The following is a 20,920-nucleotide window of genomic DNA, read 5'->3' as shown; positions in this document are numbered from 1 at the left end:
CGCCCCATTTATCATATAGTTCAAAATGACTTGCAGCCCTCTTTGTCGCCATGTTTGGGAGACACATTTTGAAACCCCCTATCATTGGGTACCCACTCCCCCAACATTGGGAAACCCCTATCCACGAATATTGGAAGCATTGGTTGGCTTTTTTTCGAAAAAAAAGGCACGCGTTAATGAATGGAGCCTGAAAGAACATAATTTTATGGGAACGTGATACCAAGTTTATCGGATTGATTTATAACTTCTTCTCCTTCTTCCTCTTTTTATTATTGTGACGATGATGATAATGATGATGATGATGATGATGATGATGATGTCTATTATTATTATTATTATTATTCCCCTTCCAGGTCCCACGACAGTCGGCGGTTCAGCAGGGGTGTACCCTTCACCCCCCACCCGGCACCCACCCTCCCCATCGTCACCCTCAACACCATCGAGATGATCGCGGAGTACCTGCAAGTAAACCTCACCGTCATAGACAACACGGCCCAGCCTGATCGCAGCCTCGTCGACATGACCCTCACCAACACCAACGACTCTGACATCGTGGCCGGCAACTGGGAGATATACATGTTTAGTTTCGGGCAGCTCTTCCCGCCTAACCTCGTGCACAACCCCCAAGGATATATCCTGCAGGATCACAAGCTAAGGTTCACTCATGTTAAAGGCTCACTGTTCAAGTTCCAGCCTGTTCCTGGATTTCGAGCGCTGCGGCCGAACGAGCCTCGAGTTGTCAGGCTGGTTGTAGGGATGTCGCTGGCCGCCAGGAATCACGTCTTGCCCAACTGGTACGTGACGGCGGAGGGGATGTCTCCACGGACGTTGAACGCCACGAAAGGGGAGGAGCTGTATTTTCTGGGGCCCTTTACTAATGGGAGGCAGTGGAAGACCGGCATTGACGACAGGTACGACATGTTTTACTATTTATTTGTTGTTTAACGCCGCACCCAGCAATATTCCAGCTATGTGACGGCGGTCTGTAAATAATCGAGTCTGTAAGCCAGACAGTCCAGTGATTGATATCATGAGCATCGATATACACAACTGGGATTCGATGCCATGCAACAACAAGGGCGGCGAGCCTGACGGCTTGATTACGTCTGCGCCTCTTTCGATAAACATGGATTGCTGAAGACGTCCCCCGAGCGACGACATTGACAACCTATACATAACACACCGATATGGCGGATACGGGTAGCCCTGGATAGTGGGTTTTAGTATGTTCGGTTAGAATAATGCATTTTGACATTATCCCTTGACGTTTAATATTCTTATTTTCAAATAGAAATTGGGGGGTCTTTTCAATCTCATTAAAATCAGATCTTATTTCTCGCTACCGCTAAACAAAGATCTGAGGACATCCCATTAGGGGTAACGTCAGAACGACCTTTCATCCGACCAATCAGAGCGTCGCTTACCAGATCATTATCTACGGCGTATTCCAAACGATAGTTACGGGTTTAACGACTGAATCCATACAATCTAGACCATATATTTGCCATTCCAGAATGTTCTTTTGATCAGGTTTCAATTTTTTAATCGAGAATTTGTCAAAATATGTTTCGAAGCGTAGTCGCCAATTTGAAATTAGTGCCGTAAAGCACGAAAAGCTGCCTTCTGATTGGCTAATGTCGACTTCTTGTCAGTCCTTCCATTGGTCGGTAAAAAATCGCGCAAGGTCGGTCTGACGTGACCCTTAATGGGATGTCCTCAGTTCTTTGTTTAGCGGTAGCGAGAACTAAGATCTGATTTTAATAAGGTTGGGGGTCTTTTGAGTCGGCGTCCCTTGGGCACGCCAGAAACCCATGATTGTGGGTTCGAATCCCGGTTCGCCCCGATTATGTTTCTAGGTTTGTCAGCACCATACCCGTGCTCGTGGGTTTCACCGAAGTGGTAAACGTCTGAGATCTGCATCACTTCGGGCTTTCCTCCCACATTAGGCTGACACGCCGCGATATAACTGGAATATTGTTAAAAGCGGCGTAAAACCCAACTCAACTCAACTCACAAAGTTGGCGTTCGCTTTGAACAGTATTTCAGTTGGATAATGACATGCCAGCTTGATGTTGATATTTCGCGGATCCTGGCACGACAAAGGGCGCAAATCTGCACAGCGAAATGTAGTGCAACCATATACTCATAAACACATTCACGCAGTATATGGGTACCAGGGAGACTGGTAATTCGTTATAATTGGCATGAGGGAAAAAGGCATTCATGGCCTCTTTGCTACTGCTGCTACTGGTGATGAAATGTGATTCCTGATTTGGTGCCATTGAAAATATGAAGGAATCTCCATAAGTGCTCTGTTTGTGTTATGTACCCAGGTACAACCCTTGGAGCCTGGAGGACCGCTTTACCGTGAACCAGCTGACTGAGGACCTCGGAGGACCAGGGGGACTTATTCTCCCAACACCACTGGAAACACAGGTACTGACAATGAATCGTAGTGTCCTGTGTGTTTTTGTGTGTGTGTGTGTGTGTGTTGTGTTGTGTGTGTTGTGTGTGTGTGTGTTGTGTGTGTGTTGTGTGTTGTGTGTGTGTGTGTACTGTGTGTGTACTGTGTGTGTTTGTATGTGTATGTGTGTTAGTGTGTGTGTAGAAGTGTGTTTGTGTGTGTATTGTGTGCGTATGTGTGTGTTTGTCAGTGTGTGTACTGTGTGAGTGTGTGTGTACTGTGTGTGTTATGTGTGTACTATGTATGTGTACTGTGTGTGTATTGTGTATGTACTTCGGTAATGGGTGTCTCGTGTATGTGTACTGTGTATGTGTACTATGTGTATGTGTGTGTGTGCGCGCACACTCCCTGTGTGTGTGTATGTGCGCGCCTTCTGTGTGTGTGTGTGTTCAGTAGCTGGAGATGTTAGTGTTGTAGGAGTCACATAAACATATGCAGTCTAACCAGGCGAGTGGTGTTTGTATCCCTGCTACAGATAGACAACAGTTCCAGCGTGCTGCTGTCCGAGTGCTGCTGGGGGGTGTGTGTGTGTGTCCAGTAGCTGGAGTTGTTAGTGTTGTAGGAGTCACATAAACATATGCAGTCTAACCAGGCGAGTGGTGTGTGTATGTGTGTTCAGTAGCTGGAGTTGTTAGTGTTGTAGGAGTCACATAAACATATGCAGTCTAACCAGGCGAGTGGTGTGTGTATGTGTGTTCAGTAGCTGGAGTTGTTAGTGTTGTAGGAGTCACATAAACATATGCAGTCTAACCAGGCGAGTGGTGTGTGTATGTGTGTTCAGTAGCTGGAGATGTTAGTGTTGTAGGAGTCACATAAACATATGCAGTCTAACCAGGCGAGTGGTGTTTGTATCCCTGCTACAGATAGACAACAGTTCCAGCGTGTTGCTGTCCGAGTGCTGCTGGGGTGTGGCTGCAGACACCACCTTCATCAGAGAGGCGCAGTTTCTTGTAGGTAAGAATCATTATTGACGGCACGAGACATTTCTGATAATAATCATTATTCATTAATCATGCACAGTACACAGAAGTATATATGTATGCTTGTCAAGAAAGATATACAACCCCTGTTAGGTATGGGAGTTGAGAAATAGCGTTGAGTGAGTGAGTGAGTGAGTATGGTTTTACGCCGCTTTTAGCAATATTCCAGCCATATCACGGCGGGGGACACCAGAAATGGGCTTCACACATTGTACCCATGTCGGGAATCGAACCCGGGTCTTCGGCGTGACGAGCGAACTCTTTAACCACTAGGCTACCCGACCGCCCTTAGCGTTGAACTTTGCGGTCGGGATAATTGCACTTATATAGTGACGTGCAGGCAGGGAAACAAAAAGTACCATCTTTTAACGTCTTTCTGTATGGCGTGGGAGGGGATCGGATCACCGGCCTTTGGTCTGTGGACAGACGCTCTATCCACAAGACCACGGTGGTGGTCCGGGACATAGAACTTACAAGAAACGGGCAAACTTTTCAGGCAAGACGGTACTTCTGTCACAAGGAATTCATATAAGGTAGAGTTCAGCAAAGAAGCAGAGGTCCTGCTAGGTAGGACCGCGCACGTTTCACGGGAGGGTAGAGGTTCTTTATTTAGACAGTACAAAAACAATCAGGGTTCGTCAGATGCGATCCTAACTGTATCCTTTATTGTTCTTCCGTGCAGCCACCCTGAACATGAGCTCAGTGACATTGTCCTGGAACCGTCTAGCGTCACGTGTCATAGAGCTCAGACGCGGGAACCCGGATGTGAGGGTGAACGGCCAGGTGACCTCGTCACGAGAAGCATACACACTGACTGTGGATCCGGGGAGACAGGTGGTGACGATAGTGTCACGTGACCCTGCAGGTGCTTTCTATGGGGTGCAGAGTTTGCTGAGCTTGTGTCGAGATGGGACCGGGGGGTTCACGGGAGAGGTGCCGAGAGCAACAGTGAAGGATGCTCCCAGACTTGAATACAGGTACACGGGTATTACGTACACAGAAACGTGTGATAATTATAAACCGTTTTACAAATGTGAACAATGTCTTCATGATGTGGATAAGAATAGAATTATGATGGACAACAATTATAGTGAGTGAAGTCAGTTCAGCGCCACAATGAGTGAGTGAGTATGGTTTTACGCCGCTGTTAGCAATATTCCAGCAATATCACGGCGGGGGGACACCAGAAATGGGCTTCACACATTGCACCCATGTCGGGAATCGAACTCGGGTCTTCGGCGTGACGAGCGAACGCTTTAACCACTAGGCTACCCGACCGCCCCGCGTCACAATGAATAGTACGAGGGGTGTTCAATAAGTTTTGCAACTTCAATATGAGACCAAGTCGCAAAATATCTTTTGCACTTTTAATTTTTAATTTAATCTTCATTCACCTCAATACACATTTTCCATTTGTCCTTCAAGCTTTTAATACCACTTTTATAGAAATCCGCAGATTGGCCCTCTAACTACGCCTCTGTGGCAGCCTTTATGTCCTCGTCATCCTGGAAGCGTCTTCCACGTGGGGCAGATTTCATTTGCCGGAACAGGAAATAGTCACTGGGGGTTAAGTCTGGGCTGTACAGTTAAATCCCCCACCCTACAGCCCAGACTTAACCCCCAGTGACTATTTCCTGTTACGTCAAATGAAATCTGCCCTACGTGGAAGACGCTTCCAGGATGAGTGAGTGACTGAGTTGGGTTTAACGCCGCTTTTAACAGTATTCCAGTTATATCGCGGCGTGTCATCTTAATTTTGGAGGAAAGCCCGAAGTGATGCAGGCCTCAGACGTTTACCACTCGGGTATGGTGCTGACAAACCTAGAAACACAATCGGGGCGAATCCGGATTCGAACCCAGAATCATAGGTTTCTGGCGAGCCCAAGGGACGCAACTCTGCACAGCGAATCGCGGCGCCTTAGATGACTGGGCCACCCGTGCCCCCTTTCCAGGATGAAGGACAAATGGAATAAGTGTATTGAGGTGAATGAAGGTCGCATGAGCCGACAGATACTATGGATCCTGACCCAGTTATTTCTGTTAGGATCTTGCAGGTCCTGGGGAAGGGAAACAGATGAAGAAATGTTTCATATTTATCAACCGTATTACAAATGTCAGTCTAATTAAAATGAGATCTTAGTTTCCGCTACCGCTAAACAAAGATCTGAGGACACCCCATTAGGGGTCACGTCAGTATGACCTTTCATCCGACCAATCAATGCGTTGCTTACCAGATCATGAAAAATGTGTTTTCTAATCATGCAACCTCAAAAATGTTAACACGGGGTATTCGAACGACAGTTACGGCCCGTACGACTGACTCGGTCAAAATTATCGTCTATCTCTCGCTTCCGTGGGATAAACATTTAAACGGAGGAGGCGTTACACAGTACGTGGGAAGCACTGCCATACAATCGCTACAATATATTAGACATTCCGGAATGTGTGAACATATTTTTCAAACGTAGTCTGAAAAGGAAGTCGCCAGGTTGAAACGAGTGCCGTAAAGCTAGTGAAAGCTGCTTTCTCATTGGCTGATATCGACTACTTGTTATTCGTTTCAGTGGTCGGTCAAAGTTCGCGAAAGGTCGTTCTGACGTGATCCGTAATGTGATGTCCTCAGATCTTTGTTTAGCGGAACCGAGAACTTAGATATGAATTTAATGAGATTGTACAAATGTGAAATTTGTATTGATGATACAGCTAAGTAAAGAATGACGGACAACAATTATAGTGAGTGAGAAAATAAAGTCAGTTCAGCCCCACATTGAATAGTATACCAGTAGCATCAGTTTCTGTGGATGATCCAGGTCGTATGACCAGCAGACCGTCATACGAGTGAATCTCAGATTAATTCCTATGGTTCCTGGGCCCCGCTCCAAAAAGCGATCTTAGCGCTACGGTTGTCGTAAGTCAGTGTTAAAGAATGGGAGTTACGATCGACTTTGCGCTAAGATCACTTTGTGGAGCTGGCCCTGGGGCAGTTATTCCTGTAAGGATCTGGCTGCGTTCAGGGTGCCGTTGTACAAAGTGATCTTAGCGCTACGGTGATCGTAACACTCATACCTTAACATAGACTTATGACAGTCGTAGCGCTATGGGTGTTTTGTACAACGGCACCCTGGACCGCAGATTACCCGTACCCTCAAACTACTTGCAGTTCTGAATGGATGGACTCTGAGCTGCCTTAATTGTTTAAATTAATTTGCGCAGATCAACTGATCACATTGGAATGTCTAGTTATGTTTTAACGGACAGACTTTGTTAATTTAGAGGCTTACTGATGGAAGTAGCACGTAACTTCCGGTCTAAGGAGGAAGTGATGAAAGTGATGAACGTAATGGCGGCTTACAAGATGAATCGGTTCCTGTTCCACCTGGGTGACGACGAGGGGTGGCGCCTGGAGATACCAGGGCTCCCAGACCTCACCAGGGTGAGTGAGGAGGGTGGTGGTGGTGGTTGGGTGGGGTGGTGGTTTGGGGGAGGGTGGGGTGGGGTGGTGGCGCCTTGGGATACCGGGGCTTCCAGACCTCACCAGGGTGAGTGAGTGAGTGAGTGGGGAGTGAGGAAGGATGGCGCCTATAGATACCGGGGCTTCCAGACCTCACCAGGCTGAATGAGTATAAACACGAACTACTTTCTGAAGAAAAGGGGGCAAATTTAATCCCCTGTATCCCCTAAAATGCTCAGAATTGATTGCCTATTGTTTTTTCTACATTCCTGACCTTTGACCATTGACACGTTTCTCTCTGTTGTTTTAAGGAAAGACTGTCGCATTGTTGAAACAAATACCTTCACCGTCCCTCGATGTGTTCAGTCGGTTCGTTTCTGGCTAAATCTAGGGTTGTACACCGATACTGGTTGTAATGGTTTGGATATCGTCGAAACTTTATCTAGTTTGTAAATGGATGTATGTGTGTCAATATCAACATAGTTTCATGAGAGATGTTCATATTGCTAACATTACCTCAATCTACGAACCGTGTTTACCATATCATAATGATTGAGTTGATAGTGCGCCAGATTCCGTTCACCAAGTAAATGCTCATGACACTACGTTAACAATCCTGGCAGTAGCTCAGAGTGACAAGATTTTCTTTCTCCGCTCCCTGGGGAGTATACAACCCAAGCTGCCTGTGAGGCGCATGGTGGTTAACATTATGAACAGAGGCATATTACGACCAATTAGTTCAAATATCAACATGAATGACACAGAATACCCCATTTGCAAACTTCAGCTATATATGTGGGATATATCAGGTCACATTGGTCACAGTATTCGTGCACCTGCAGGTAGCTGGGAGGCGTTGTCATGACCTCACAGAGACAAACTGCCTTCTCCCTCAGCTGGGATCAGGGGGAGACAACTCAACTTCCGGTTCCGGGTTCTATACCGTAGAGGACTACAGAGAAATTATCAGATATGCTGCAGAGAGGCACATCGAGGTGGGTAGCCGATATTTCGATGTTATCAGCGCGTCCACACGTTACACACGCGTACTTTGATCTTAATTATATTTTTTCGTTTATGCATGTTAAACAAATACAATAAACGAAAACTGTTATAACGCACTGACCAATATAACACACATTTTTCTTAGTCCAGGCCATTTGTTGTATATAGGCTGTATATATGATTATAACGATCTACGGTTATTACGAACCAAATTAGTGGCCCCTTTAAATTCGTTATAACCGTAGTTTACCGTAACTGTACACACGAAGAACCATCAATCTTATAAATGGATCACTGAAACTCACTGATGATAAGAGTACAATAGTTCTGCAATACGACGGCGACCTGAATATAAAACAAACCCGTACTTATAGTGAGTGAGTGAGTGAGTTGGGTTTAACGCCGCTTTTAACAGTATTCCAGTTATATCGTGGCGTGTCAGCTTAATGTGGGAGGAAAGCCCGAAGTGATGCAGGTCTCAGACGTTTATCACTTCGGTGAAACCCACGAGCACGGGGATGGTGCTGACAAACCTAGAAACATAATCGGGGCGAACCGGGATTCGAACTCACAATCATAGGTTTCTGGCGTGCCCAAGGGACGCAACTCTGCACAGCGAATCGCGGCGCCTTAGACGACTGGGTCACCCGTGCCCCCCAGTACTTATAAGGACTATTCCAAAATAATGATACAAACATACAGTAGTTCACACTTGTAATACTCAGGTTAGCTATTGTTTTCGTTCACGTAAATAAATATTTTGGTTTGCCGATGCCTGATGTATTCATTCACTTCGGACAGATAAACCGTCAATCCAGTTGTCGTTGTTCGTCTTACTTACTCCCTCATTCTGTCCCAGGTAGTGGAGATGTTTGACATGCCGGGCCACTCACGGGCCGGGATCATTGCCATGCAGGCCCGACAAGCCCGGCTACGTGACCTCGGTGACCCCACAGCAGACGACTTCCTGTTGACTGACGCAGACGACAACCTGGACTTCCTGTCTGTGCAGATGTTTGACGACAACATGGTGAACCCGTGTCTGGACTCGACTTACAGATTCATCCGCCATGTGCTGCAAGAAGTGCAGAGAATGAGACGAGATATAGACCCAATGCGGACGTATCACTTTGTAGGCGGTGAAGTGAGAGACGTGTTTGTTAATTCTTCCGCGTGTAGGGCGCGACGACTGGACAGGAATGGGGTGAGGGAGTTCTTTGCGGAGCGTGTGTCACGTATAGCATCTGATCTCCGCATCACCCTGTCGGGATGGGTGGATGGACTGATGGAGACGGGGGAAACACCCCTCCGCAGGCTGTCCAACATCCATACCGCCATGGTGTGGAACAACGCGTGGACTGGCGGCAGAGCAAACAGAGCCTACAGAATGGCTAATGCTGGATACAAGGTGGGTGTGACACGGGATACAAGGTGGTGTGACACGGGGATACAAGGTGGTGTGACATGGGGATACAAGGTGGTGTGACACGGGGATACAAGGTGGTGTGACACGGGGATACAAGGTAGTGTGACACGGGGATACAAGGTGGTGTGACACTGGGATACAAGGAGGTGTGACACGGGGATACAAGGAGGTGTGACACGGGGATACAAGGAGGTGTGACACGGGGATACAAGGTGGTGTGAACAAGGTGGTGTGACACGGAGATACAAGGTGGTGTGACACGGGGATACATGGTGGTGTGACACGGGGATACAAGGTGGTGTGGCACGGGGATACAAGGAGGTGTGACACGGGGATACAAGATGGTGTGACACGGGGATACAAGGTGGTGTGACATGGGGATACAAGGTGGTGTGACACGGAGATACAAGGTGGTGTGACACGGGGAAACAAGGTGGTGTGACACGGGGATACAAGGTGGTGTGACACGGGGATACCAGGAGGTGTGACACGGGGATACAAGGTGGTGTGACATGGTGATACATGGTGGTGTGACACGGGGATATACGGTGGTGTGACACGGGGATACAAGGTGGTGTGACACGGAGATACAAGGTGGCGTGACACGGGGATATAAGGTGGTGTGACACGGGGATACAAGGTGGTGTGACACGGGGATACAAGGTGGTGTGACATGGGGATACATGGTGGTGTGACACGGGGATACAAGGTGGTGTGGCACGGGGATACAAGATGGTGAGACACGGGGATACAAGGTGGTGTGACACGGGGATACAAGGTGGTGTGACACGGGGATACATGGTGGTGTGACACGGGGATACAAGGTGGTGTGGCACGGGGATACAAGGTGGTGTGACACTAGCATACAAGGTGGTGTGACACGGGGATACAAGGTGGTGTGACACGGGGATACACGTGGGTGCGACACGGGGATACAAGGTGGTGTGACACGGGGATACAAGGTGGTGTGACACGGGGATACATGGTGGTGTGACACGGGGATACAAGGTGGTGTGACACGGGGATACAAGGTGGTGTGACACGGGGATACACGTGGGTGCGACACGGGGATACAAGGTGGTGTGACACGGGGATACAAGGTGGTGTGACACGGGGATACATGGTGGTGTGACATGGGGATACATGGTGGTGTGACACGGGGATACATGGTGGTGTGACACGGGGATACAAGGTGGTGTGACACGGGGATACAAGGTGGTGTGACACGGGGATACAAGGTGGTGTGACATGGGGATACAAGGTGGTGTGACATGGGGATACAAGGTGGTGTGACATGGGGATACAAGGTGGTGTGACACGGGGATACACGTGGGTGTGACACGGGATACAAGGTGGTGTGACACGGGGATACACGTGGGTGTGACACGGGGATACATGGTGGTGTGACATGGGGATACAAGGTGGTGTGACACGGGGATACATGGTGGTGTGACATGGGGATACATGGTGGTGTGACACGGGGATACATGGTGGTGTGACACGGGGATACAAGGTGGTGTGACACGGGGATACAAGGTGGTGTGACATGGGGATACAAGGTGGTGTGACATGGGGATACAAGGTGGTGTGACATGGGGATACAAGGTGGTGTGACATGGGGATACAAGGTGGTGTGACACGGGGATACACGTGGGTGTGACACGGGGTTACAAGGTGGTGTGACACGGGGATACACGTGGGTGTGACACGGGGATACATGGTGGTGTGACATGGGGATACACGTGTAACACGGAGGTTAATTTGCATATTGCCAAACCCCTCAACATGACCGCCCATCCCTCATTTCCAATTTGCCAAACCCCACAGCATGACCTCCGATCAATAACAAGTTGTCCCACCCCTCAACATGACCCCCCGTAACTGTGCACACCCCCTGCTCCAGGTCGTGCTAGGCCATGCCACCCACCTGTACTTGGACCACCCACAGGAGCCCGACCCCCTGGAGCGCGGCTTGTTTTGGGCTACTCGCTACACAGACGCCAGGAAAATGTTTTGGTACACGCCGGACGACGTGTACAGCAACGTTGACGTCACCTTCACCGGGGAACCTCTGACACGGCAGGGCTACTGCGCACGGAGACAGGACATGTGTCTCCCGTTAGAGCGACCACGGAACATCATAGGTCAGTACAGGTGATGTGACACAGTAGGATTACAGCACACACAGAACATCATAGGTCAGTACAGGTGATGTGACACAGTAGGATTACAGCACACACAGAACATCATAGGTCAGTACAGGTGATGTGACACAGTAGGATTACAGCACACACAGAACATCATAGGTCAGTACAGGTGATGTGACACAGTAGGATTACAGCACACACAGAACATCATAGGTCAGTACAGGTGATGTGACACAGTAGGATTACAGCACACACAGAACATCATAGGTCAGTACAGGTGATGTGACACAGTAGGATTACAGCACACACGGAACATCATAGGTCAGTACAGGTGATGTGACACAGTAGGATTACAGCACACACAGAACATCATAGGTCAGTACAGGTGATCTGACACAGTAGGATTACAGCACACACAGAACATCATAGGTCAGTACAAGTGATGTGACACAGTAGGATTACAGCACACACAGAACATCATAGGTCAGTACAGGTGATGTGACACAGTAGGATTACAGCACACACAGAACATCATAGGTCAGTACAGGTGATGTGACACAGTAGGATTACAGCACACACAGAACATCATAGGTCAGTACAGGTGATCTGACACAGTAGGATTACAGCACACACAGAACATCATAGGTCAGTACAAGTGATGTGACACAGTAGGATTACAGCACACACAGAACATCATAGGTCAGTACAGGTGATGTGACACAGTAGGATTACAGCACACACAGAACATCATAGGTCAGTACAGGTGATGTGACACAGTAGGATTACAGCACACACAGAACATCATAGGTCAGTACAGGTGATGTGACACAGTAGGATTACAGCACACACAGAACATCATAGGTCAGTACAGGTGATGTGACACAGTAGGATTACAGCACACACAGAACATCATAGGTCAGTACAGGTGATGTGACACAGTAGGATTACAGCACACACAGAACATCATAGGTCAGTACAGGTGATGTGACACAGTAGGATTACAGCACACACAGAACATCATAGGTCAGTACAGGTGATGTGACACAGTAGGATTACAGCACACACAGAACATCATAGGTCAGTACAGGTGATGTGACACAGTAGGATTACAGCACACACAGAACATCATAGGTCAGTACAGGTGATGTGACACAGTAGGATTACAGCACACACAGGACATCATAGGTCAGTACAGGTGATGTGACACAGTAGGATTACAGCACACACAGAACATCATAGGTCAGTACAGGTGATGTGACACAGTAGGATTACAGCACACACAGAACATCATAGGTCAGTACAGGTGATGTGACACAGTAGGATTACAGCACACACAGAACATCATAGGTCAGTACAGGTGATGTGACACAGTAGGATTACAGCACACACGGAACATCATAGGTCAGTACAGGTGATGTGACACAGTAGGATTACAGCACACACAGAACATCATAGGTCAGTACAGGTGATGTGACACAGTAGGATTACAGCACACACAGAACATCATAGGTCAGTACAGGTGATCTGACACAGTAGGATTACAGCACACACAGAACATCATAGGTCAGTACAGGTGATGTGACACAGTAGGATTACAGCACACACGGAACATCATAGGTCAGTACAGGTGATCTGACACAGTAGGATTACAGCACACACAGAACATCATTGGTCAGTACAGGTGATGTGACACAGTAGGATTACAGCACACACAGAACATCATAGGTCAGTACAGGTGATGTGACACAGTAGGATTACAGCACACACAGAACATCATAGGTCAGTACAGGTGATCTGACAGCGAACACGGAACATCATAGGTCAGTACAGGTGATGTGACACAGTAGGATTACAGCACACACAGAACATCATAGGTCAGTACAGGTGATGTGACACAGTAGGATTACAGCACACACAGAACATCATAGGTCAGTACAGGTGATCTGACACAGTAGGATTACAGCACACACAGAACATCATAGGTCAGTACAGGTGATGTGACACAGTAGGATTACAGCACACACAGAACATCATAGGTCAGTACAGGTGATCTGACAGCGAACACGGAACAGCGTGTTTCGTTGATTGTTCATTGACCTTGTGCGGTAATTGATGAATTTAACAATTTGTTTCGGAACATTGCGATTTCTGGGTTTACTGTCGCATTTAAATTTGGTAGTCGACACGAAACAACGGAATATCATAATAATGGAACATCGTAACAACGGAATATCATAACAATGGAATATCGTAACAATGGGATATCATAACGATGGAATATCGTAGCAATGGGATATCGTAACAATGGGATATCGTAACAATGGGATATCGTAACGATGGGATATCGTAACGATGGAATATCGTAGCAATGGGATATCATAACGATGGAATATCGTAGCAATGGGATATCGTAACTATGGAATATCGTAACAATGGGATATCGTAACAATGGGATATCGTAGCAATGGGATATCATAACGATGGAATATCGTAGCAATGGGATATCGTAACAATGGAATATCGTAACAATGGGATATCGTAACAATGGAATATCGTAACAATGGAATATCGTAACAATGGGATATCGTAACAATGGAATATCGTAACAATGGAATATCGTAACAATGGGATATCGTAACAATGGGATATCGTAACAATGGAATATCGTAACAATGGGATATCGTAACAATGGAATATCGTAACAATGGGATATCGTAACAATGGGATATCGTAACAATGGAATATCGTAACAATGGAATATCGTAACAATGGGATATCGTAACAATATAATATCGTAACAATGGGATATCGTAACAATGGAATATCGTAACAATATAATATCGTAACAATGGGATATCGTAACGATGGAATATCGTAATGATGGAATATCGTGACAATAGGATATTGTAACAATGGGATATTGTTATGATGGAATATCATGACAATGGGATATTCCATTGTCACTATATTCCATCGATACGATATCCCATTGTTACAATATCCTATTGTTACGATATCCCAATTGTAAGATATCCCATTGTTACAATATTCCTTTATTATGATATCCCATCATTACGATATCCCATTGTTACGATATCCCATTGTCACGATAATCAATCGTTACGGTATCCCATTGTTACGATATCGTAACGATGGAATATTATGACAATGGGATATTGTAACAATGGAATATCATAACAATGGGATATTGTAACAATGGGATATCGTAACAATGGAATATCGTAACAATGGGATATCATAACAATGGGATATCATAACAGTGGGATATCGTAACAATGGGATATCATAACAGTGGGATATCGTAACAATGGAATATCATAACAATGGGATATCGTAACAATGGAATATCGTAACGATTGAATATCGCGACAATGGGATATAGTGGATGTAGGGGATATTGGGAATCTCTATTTCCCGGAATCTAAAAGGGGGCCCAAAATAAAACGGTCACAAAGTTGAGTTTTGTGAGGTGGTGCTGTTACAGGTATCCAGGCCCAGATATTCAGCGAGATGACGCGGACGGCGGAACAGCAGGAGGGTCTCATATACCCCCGACTTCTGGCTGTGGCGGAGAGGGCGTGGCACCGGGCCGCGTGGGAGAACCTCACTGACGTCACGGCTAGAAACGCGTCGCGAGTTCAGGACTGGAGTCGTTTTGCTAACACACTTGGGTACAAAGAGTTACCGTTCTTGGACAGGCTTGGCGTGTCGTATAGAGTTCCACCACCAGGGGCCAGGTATGTTAATGATTCTATTCAATACCATGATGTAATTGTGCGAAAGCATCTCATCCGAAATAAGGGCATAGAATGAAAGTTCAGAGGGCGCAAACTTTGACCAGATATCATTGTAAATGGAGTATGTTGCAGGGGTCAAGGCCGAAGGTGGGAGGTCAACACGGAGTACCCCAACCAGAACGTCGAGGTGAGCTACGACAACGGCGCCACCTGGGACAACGTCGTCTCTGACACCGTTACGGCCCCAGATGAGGAGGTCCCCCATTTCAGGACAAGGTGAATCAACTCACTGCAGTGTTACAATTATACACACGGTGCATTGATGTCTTGCAGTAGATAGTTTGTGATATTAGTCGCCGTCAGCACGCGGCAGGTGGTGTGGGGTAATCTCTTGATGCCTCAATATCAGGCTTGTAGCTGATTTATGATTGGTCTTGTGTTGAGCGTTGCTCATAGTGGCCTGATATATCTAGATTATTGTTATGTCTTAAAAAATCATTCACTTACTCACCTATCCGTGCCATCAGGTACATGTAAGTTTGTTGTTTTTATGCAAGTCACCGTATCTCATTTCGGCGGTGGGTTAGCCCTGTGGATAAAGCGCTCGTTGTCATGCCGAAGACGCGGGTTCGATTCCCCATATCGGTACAATGTGTGAAATTCATTTCTGGTATCCCCCGCCGTGATATTGCTGGAATACCGCTAAAGCGGCGTAAAACCATACTCACTCACGTATTACAACTACGTGGATCTGTGTTCATGTGCTCAATCACTTGATTGTCTGGTCCAGACTCGAGTACTCACATATCGCTGACAGATAGTTGTACTATTGCCAAGTACAGCGTAAACAACAACCAAAGAACATATATTTCAATATTTCAGTCAGCCCCTCTTACTTTCAAACACTGATGTTTTCCAGGTCCCCTGTCCAACAGCGCTACAGCCGTGTGGTACCATCGTCCAGCGTCAACGTCGCCCCATTCTCCTCCGTCGTCGCCGCCATCACAGTAATCACTCTTATCGTTCAGCTCTGTAAACGCTGACACTGTCATGTCATTCTGTATGAAAGCATTATTTATTCTTGTAACGAACCATAAACGAACTGGTTGTATAACGTCGAGCGACATGGTCGCGATGCTCATGTATATGTGTGTATCCCACCCTGTATATAGACTGCATAGTGTCCTATGTTCTCCTGCAGAGTGAGTGAGGGAGGGATCAACGGCCGGTAGTGTCACGCCAGACGCGCACCTATAATCAACTCAAGTCTATAAACCTGGCACGGTGGTTGTCCTGTTCACCTTCAGACAACCTTGACCTTGTTATCTGGCACAGTGGCTATCGCACCTGTAATCAACTCTATCCTATGTACCTGGCACAATGGTTGCACACCTGTAATCAACTCTGTCCTAAATACCTGGCACAATGGCAACGCACCTGTAATCAACTCTGTCCCAAATACCTGGCACAATGGCAACACACCTGTAATCAACTCTGTCCTAAATACCTGGCACAACGGCAACACACCTGTAATATACTCTATCCTAAATACCTGGCAGATTGACAACACACCTGTAATCAACTCTGTCCTAAATACCTGGCAGAATGACAACACACCTGTAATCAACTCTGCCCTAAATACCTCGCAGAATTGTTACACACCTGTAATCAACTCTGTCCCAAATACCTGGCACAATGACAACACACCTGTAATCAACTCTGTCCTAAATACCTGGCACAATGGCAACACACCTGTAATCAATTCTGAGAGGCGATGTTGATGAAGTGATATAACGTCATCACCGAGACGACGAATGTTTGTGTATATCTGATGTACATCTTTATTATGTTGTCTCTGCAGGACAGGCGTTTCAGAAACGTTTCGTATTTTTGAACGTAATAAAATGACGTTATGCTACATGTTTGGCAGAATTACGTCGTTTTGTGGTGTAACTTACAAAGAGATTGGGCTATTAGATTGATTTGACTTATTGTTTAGTGGTTGACGTTAGAGAGTTCTTATTGGTCTCCAGCGTAACGTCTTCGTAACTATGCAGTGCAGGTGACGTTACTGTATTGTTTAGTGGTTGACGTTAGAGAGTTCTTATCGGTCTCCAGCGTAACGTCTTCGTAACTATGCAGTGCAGGTGACGTTACTGTATTGTTTAGTGGTTGACGTGAGAGAGTTCTTATTGGTCTCCAGCGTAACGTCTTTTATTGTTTAGTAGTTGACGTTAGAGAGTTCTTATTGGTCTCCAGCGTAACGTCTTTTATTGTTTAGTGGTTGACGTTAGAGAGTTCTAATGGTCTCCACCGTAACGTCTTCGTAACTGTGGACGTGTATGTGTGAAGCTGATCGTCGTCGTTATAAAAGTTCTAACTGTGCAGTGCAGGTGACGTTACTGTATGGTGATAACCTGCCATTAAACCTGCAGCGGATTTGAATCACTTTCTACGTGATAACTGAAGCAGACATGACGTCAGTTTGTTATCAATGGCTTCCAGCGTCACGTAACTCATGTTGATGGTATTGATAGTTCTGTGATGAACATGAACGTGTGTTTATCCCAGGTAACGACAATGTGACAATAAAAGTGTGAAGTACATTTCTTTGTGTTGTGAAATTCATTTAGTGGCGGGCGCACGGGTGGCCCAGTCGTCTAAGGCGCCGCTATTCGCTGTGCAGACTTGCGTTCCATGGGCACGCCAGAAACCTATGATTGTGGGTTCGAATCCCGGTTCGCCCCAATTATGTTTCTAGGTTTGTCAGCACCATACTCGTGCTCGTGGGTTTCACCGGAGTGGTAAACGTCTGAGACCTGCATCACTTCGGGCTTTCCTCCCACATTAAGCTGACACGCCGCGATAAAACTGGAATACTGTTCAAAAGCAGCGTTAAACCCAACTCACTCACTCACTCATGTAGTGATGTCTCAGTCGCCTCTGTGGATGTAGGATGAGGTCTTGAACGTCGCCAGGGCCAAGCCAATCAATTGTGTTTGATTATTTACCTTCGTATCCTGACGACGGCTCATAACATCAATCACATGTTTGTCTGGTCCAAACGCGATTATATCCACGCAGCCGTCAAATAGCTGAAATGTTGATGATGACGGCGTGAAACAACAACCAATCAAAACAAACAAATAACATAACTATCCGATCACTAATATACAGCTGTGACCAATGTGAGGTGAGGTGAAATGGGGTTTAACGTCGCGTCCAGAATTATTGCACTTATATAGCGACGTGCATGTACGTGTGTGTGTGTTTATGTGTCTGCTTGTACTAGTCCGGACTGATGCCGATTTATAGTGCTAGCTCACTGAGATACCATGCCGCAGTTTAACATTAATACCCTACTCAGACACAGAATACTGACTCCGAGCCGACCAGTCCTTGTTTTAGCCCCTTAATGCCGAGCGCCAGACAGGGTAACAACAAGTACCATCTTTTAACGTCTTTTGGTATGACGCGGCCGGGGATCGAACCCCGGACCTTCCGCTCTCCGGGCGGACGCTCTACCACTAGGCCACGGAGGCGGTCTGTGAACAATGTACGCTATCGACATAACGAAGGGCATACACGATCCTCACCAAGCCACACTGACCGCGGAATTCTCCTTGGACATGTGGTATGAACCATTTGCGTCAGAGTGGGTCATGCTTCACCGACTGCGTTGACCATTGTCTAAATGATCACTCCCTCCCCTCCCCCGCAGCACACACACTGCTCACCCACAACACCACCCACCCCACCACCCACCCCACCACCCACTCCACCACCCACCCCACCCCCCACCCCACCACCCACTCCACCACCTACTCCACCATCCACTCCACCACCCACCCCACCACCCACCACACCCCCCACCCCACCACCCACTCCACCACCTACTCCACCATCCACTCCACCACCCACCCCACCACCCACTCCACCACCTACTCCACAATCCACTCCACCACCCACCCCACCACCCACTCCACAACCCACCCTTATTGGTCTCGAGCGTAACGTCTTCGTAACTGTGGACGTGTATTTGTGAAGCTGATCGTCGTCGTTATAACTGTGCAGTGCAGGTGACGTTACTTTATTGTTTAGTGGTTGACGTTAGAGAGTTCTAATGGTCTCCACCGTAACGTCTTCGTAACTGTGGACGTGTATTTGTCAAGCTGATCGTCGTCGTTATAAAAGTTCTAACTGTGCAGTGCAGGTGACGTTACTGTATGGTGATAACCTGCCATTAAACCTGCAGCGGATTTGAATCACTTTCTACGTGATAACTGAAGCAGACATGACGTCAGTTTGTCATCAATGGCTTCCAGCGTTACGTAACTCATGTATTGATAGTTCTGTGATGAACATGAACGTGTGTTTATCCCAGGTAGCGACAATGTGACAATAAAAGTGTGAAGTACATGTCTTTGTGTTGTGAAATTCATTTAGTGGCGGGCGCACGGGTGGCCCAGTCGTCTAAGGCGCCGCTATTCGCTGTGCAGAGTTGCGTACCATGGGCACGCCAGAAACCTATGATTGTGGGTTCGAATCCCGGTTCGTTCCGATTATGTTTCTAGGTTTGTCAGCACCATACCCGTGCTCGTGGGTTTCACCGAAGTGGTAAACGTCTGAGACCTGCATCACTTCGGGCTTTCCTCCTACATTAAGCTGACACGCCGCGATAAAACTGGAATACTGTTCAATAGCAGCGTTTAACCCAACTCACTCACTCACTCACTCACTCATGTAGTGATGTCTCAGTCGCCTCTGTGGATGTAGGGTGAGGCCTTGAACGTCGCCAGGGCCACGCCGCCTGCTGAATCTTGCTTGTGTAATTGTGTTTGATTATTTACCTTCGTATCCTGACGACGGCTTATGATATCAATCACATGTTTGTCTGGTCCAAACTCGATTATATCCACGCAGCCGTCAAATGGCTGAAATGTTGATGATGACGGCGTGAAACAACAACCAATCAAAACAAACAAATAACACAACTATCCGATCACTAATATACAGCTGTGAACAATGTGAGGTGAGGTGAAATGGGGTTTAACGTCGCGTCCAAGATTATTGCACTTATATAGCGACGTGCATGTACGTGTGTGTGTGTTTATGTGTCTGCTTGTACTAGTCCGGACTGATGCCGATTTATAGTGCTAGCTCACTGAGATACCATGCCGCAGTTTAACATTAATACCCTACTCAGACACAGAATACTGACTCCGAGCCGACCAGTCCTTGTTTTAGCCCCTTAATGCCGAGCGCCAGACAGGGTAACAACAAGTACCATCTTTTAACGTCTTTTGGTATGACGCGGCCGGGGATCGAACCCCGGACCTTCCGCTATACGGGCGGACGCTCTACCACTAGGCCACGGAGGCGGTCTGTGAACAATGTACGCTATCGACATAACGAAGGGCATACACGATCCTCACCAAGCCACACTGACCGCGGAATTCTCCTTGGACATGTGGTATGAACCATTTGCGTCAGAGTGGGTCATGCTTCACCGACTGCGTTGACCATTGTCTAAATGATCCCTCCCTCCCCTCCCCCGCAGCACACACATTGCTCACCCACCACCCCCACCCCACCCCCCCAACCCCACCACCCACTCCACCACCCACCCCACCACCCACCCCACCACCCACTCCACCACCCACTCCACCACCCACCCCACCACCAACTC

General features: G+C 47.2%; 1 protein-coding gene across 1 annotated transcript in view; it reads left to right on the top strand.

Moving 5' to 3' along the window:
• Positions 1–17,837, top strand: part of LOC124127161 — a 42,267-nt gene extending 24,430 nt beyond the window's left edge. Inside the window, exons 9-19 of the mRNA XM_046490614.2 lie at positions 354–911; positions 2,334–2,436; positions 3,328–3,418; positions 4,127–4,421; positions 6,718–6,877; positions 7,738–7,890; positions 8,760–9,308; positions 11,230–11,470; positions 14,979–15,231; positions 15,364–15,507; positions 16,151–17,837. Of these exons, the coding sequence (XP_046346570.2) occupies positions 354–911; positions 2,334–2,436; positions 3,328–3,418; positions 4,127–4,421; positions 6,718–6,877; positions 7,738–7,890; positions 8,760–9,308; positions 11,230–11,470; positions 14,979–15,231; positions 15,364–15,507; positions 16,151–16,274 (2,671 nt within the window). The 3' untranslated portion in view covers positions 16,275–17,837. The remainder of the gene's footprint in view (positions 1–353; positions 912–2,333; positions 2,437–3,327; positions 3,419–4,126; positions 4,422–6,717; positions 6,878–7,737; positions 7,891–8,759; positions 9,309–11,229; positions 11,471–14,978; positions 15,232–15,363; positions 15,508–16,150) is intronic.
• Positions 17,838–20,920: the final 3,083 nt, after the last annotated feature.

The sequence above is a fragment of the Haliotis rufescens genome, unplaced genomic scaffold, assembly GCF_023055435.1.
Source record: "Haliotis rufescens isolate VD_foot unplaced genomic scaffold, xgHalRufe1.0.p SCAF_14, whole genome shotgun sequence".
Classification (NCBI taxonomy): Eukaryota; Metazoa; Mollusca; class Gastropoda; order Lepetellida; family Haliotidae; genus Haliotis; species Haliotis rufescens.
This window is presented reverse-complemented; position numbering and strand designations above follow the sequence as displayed.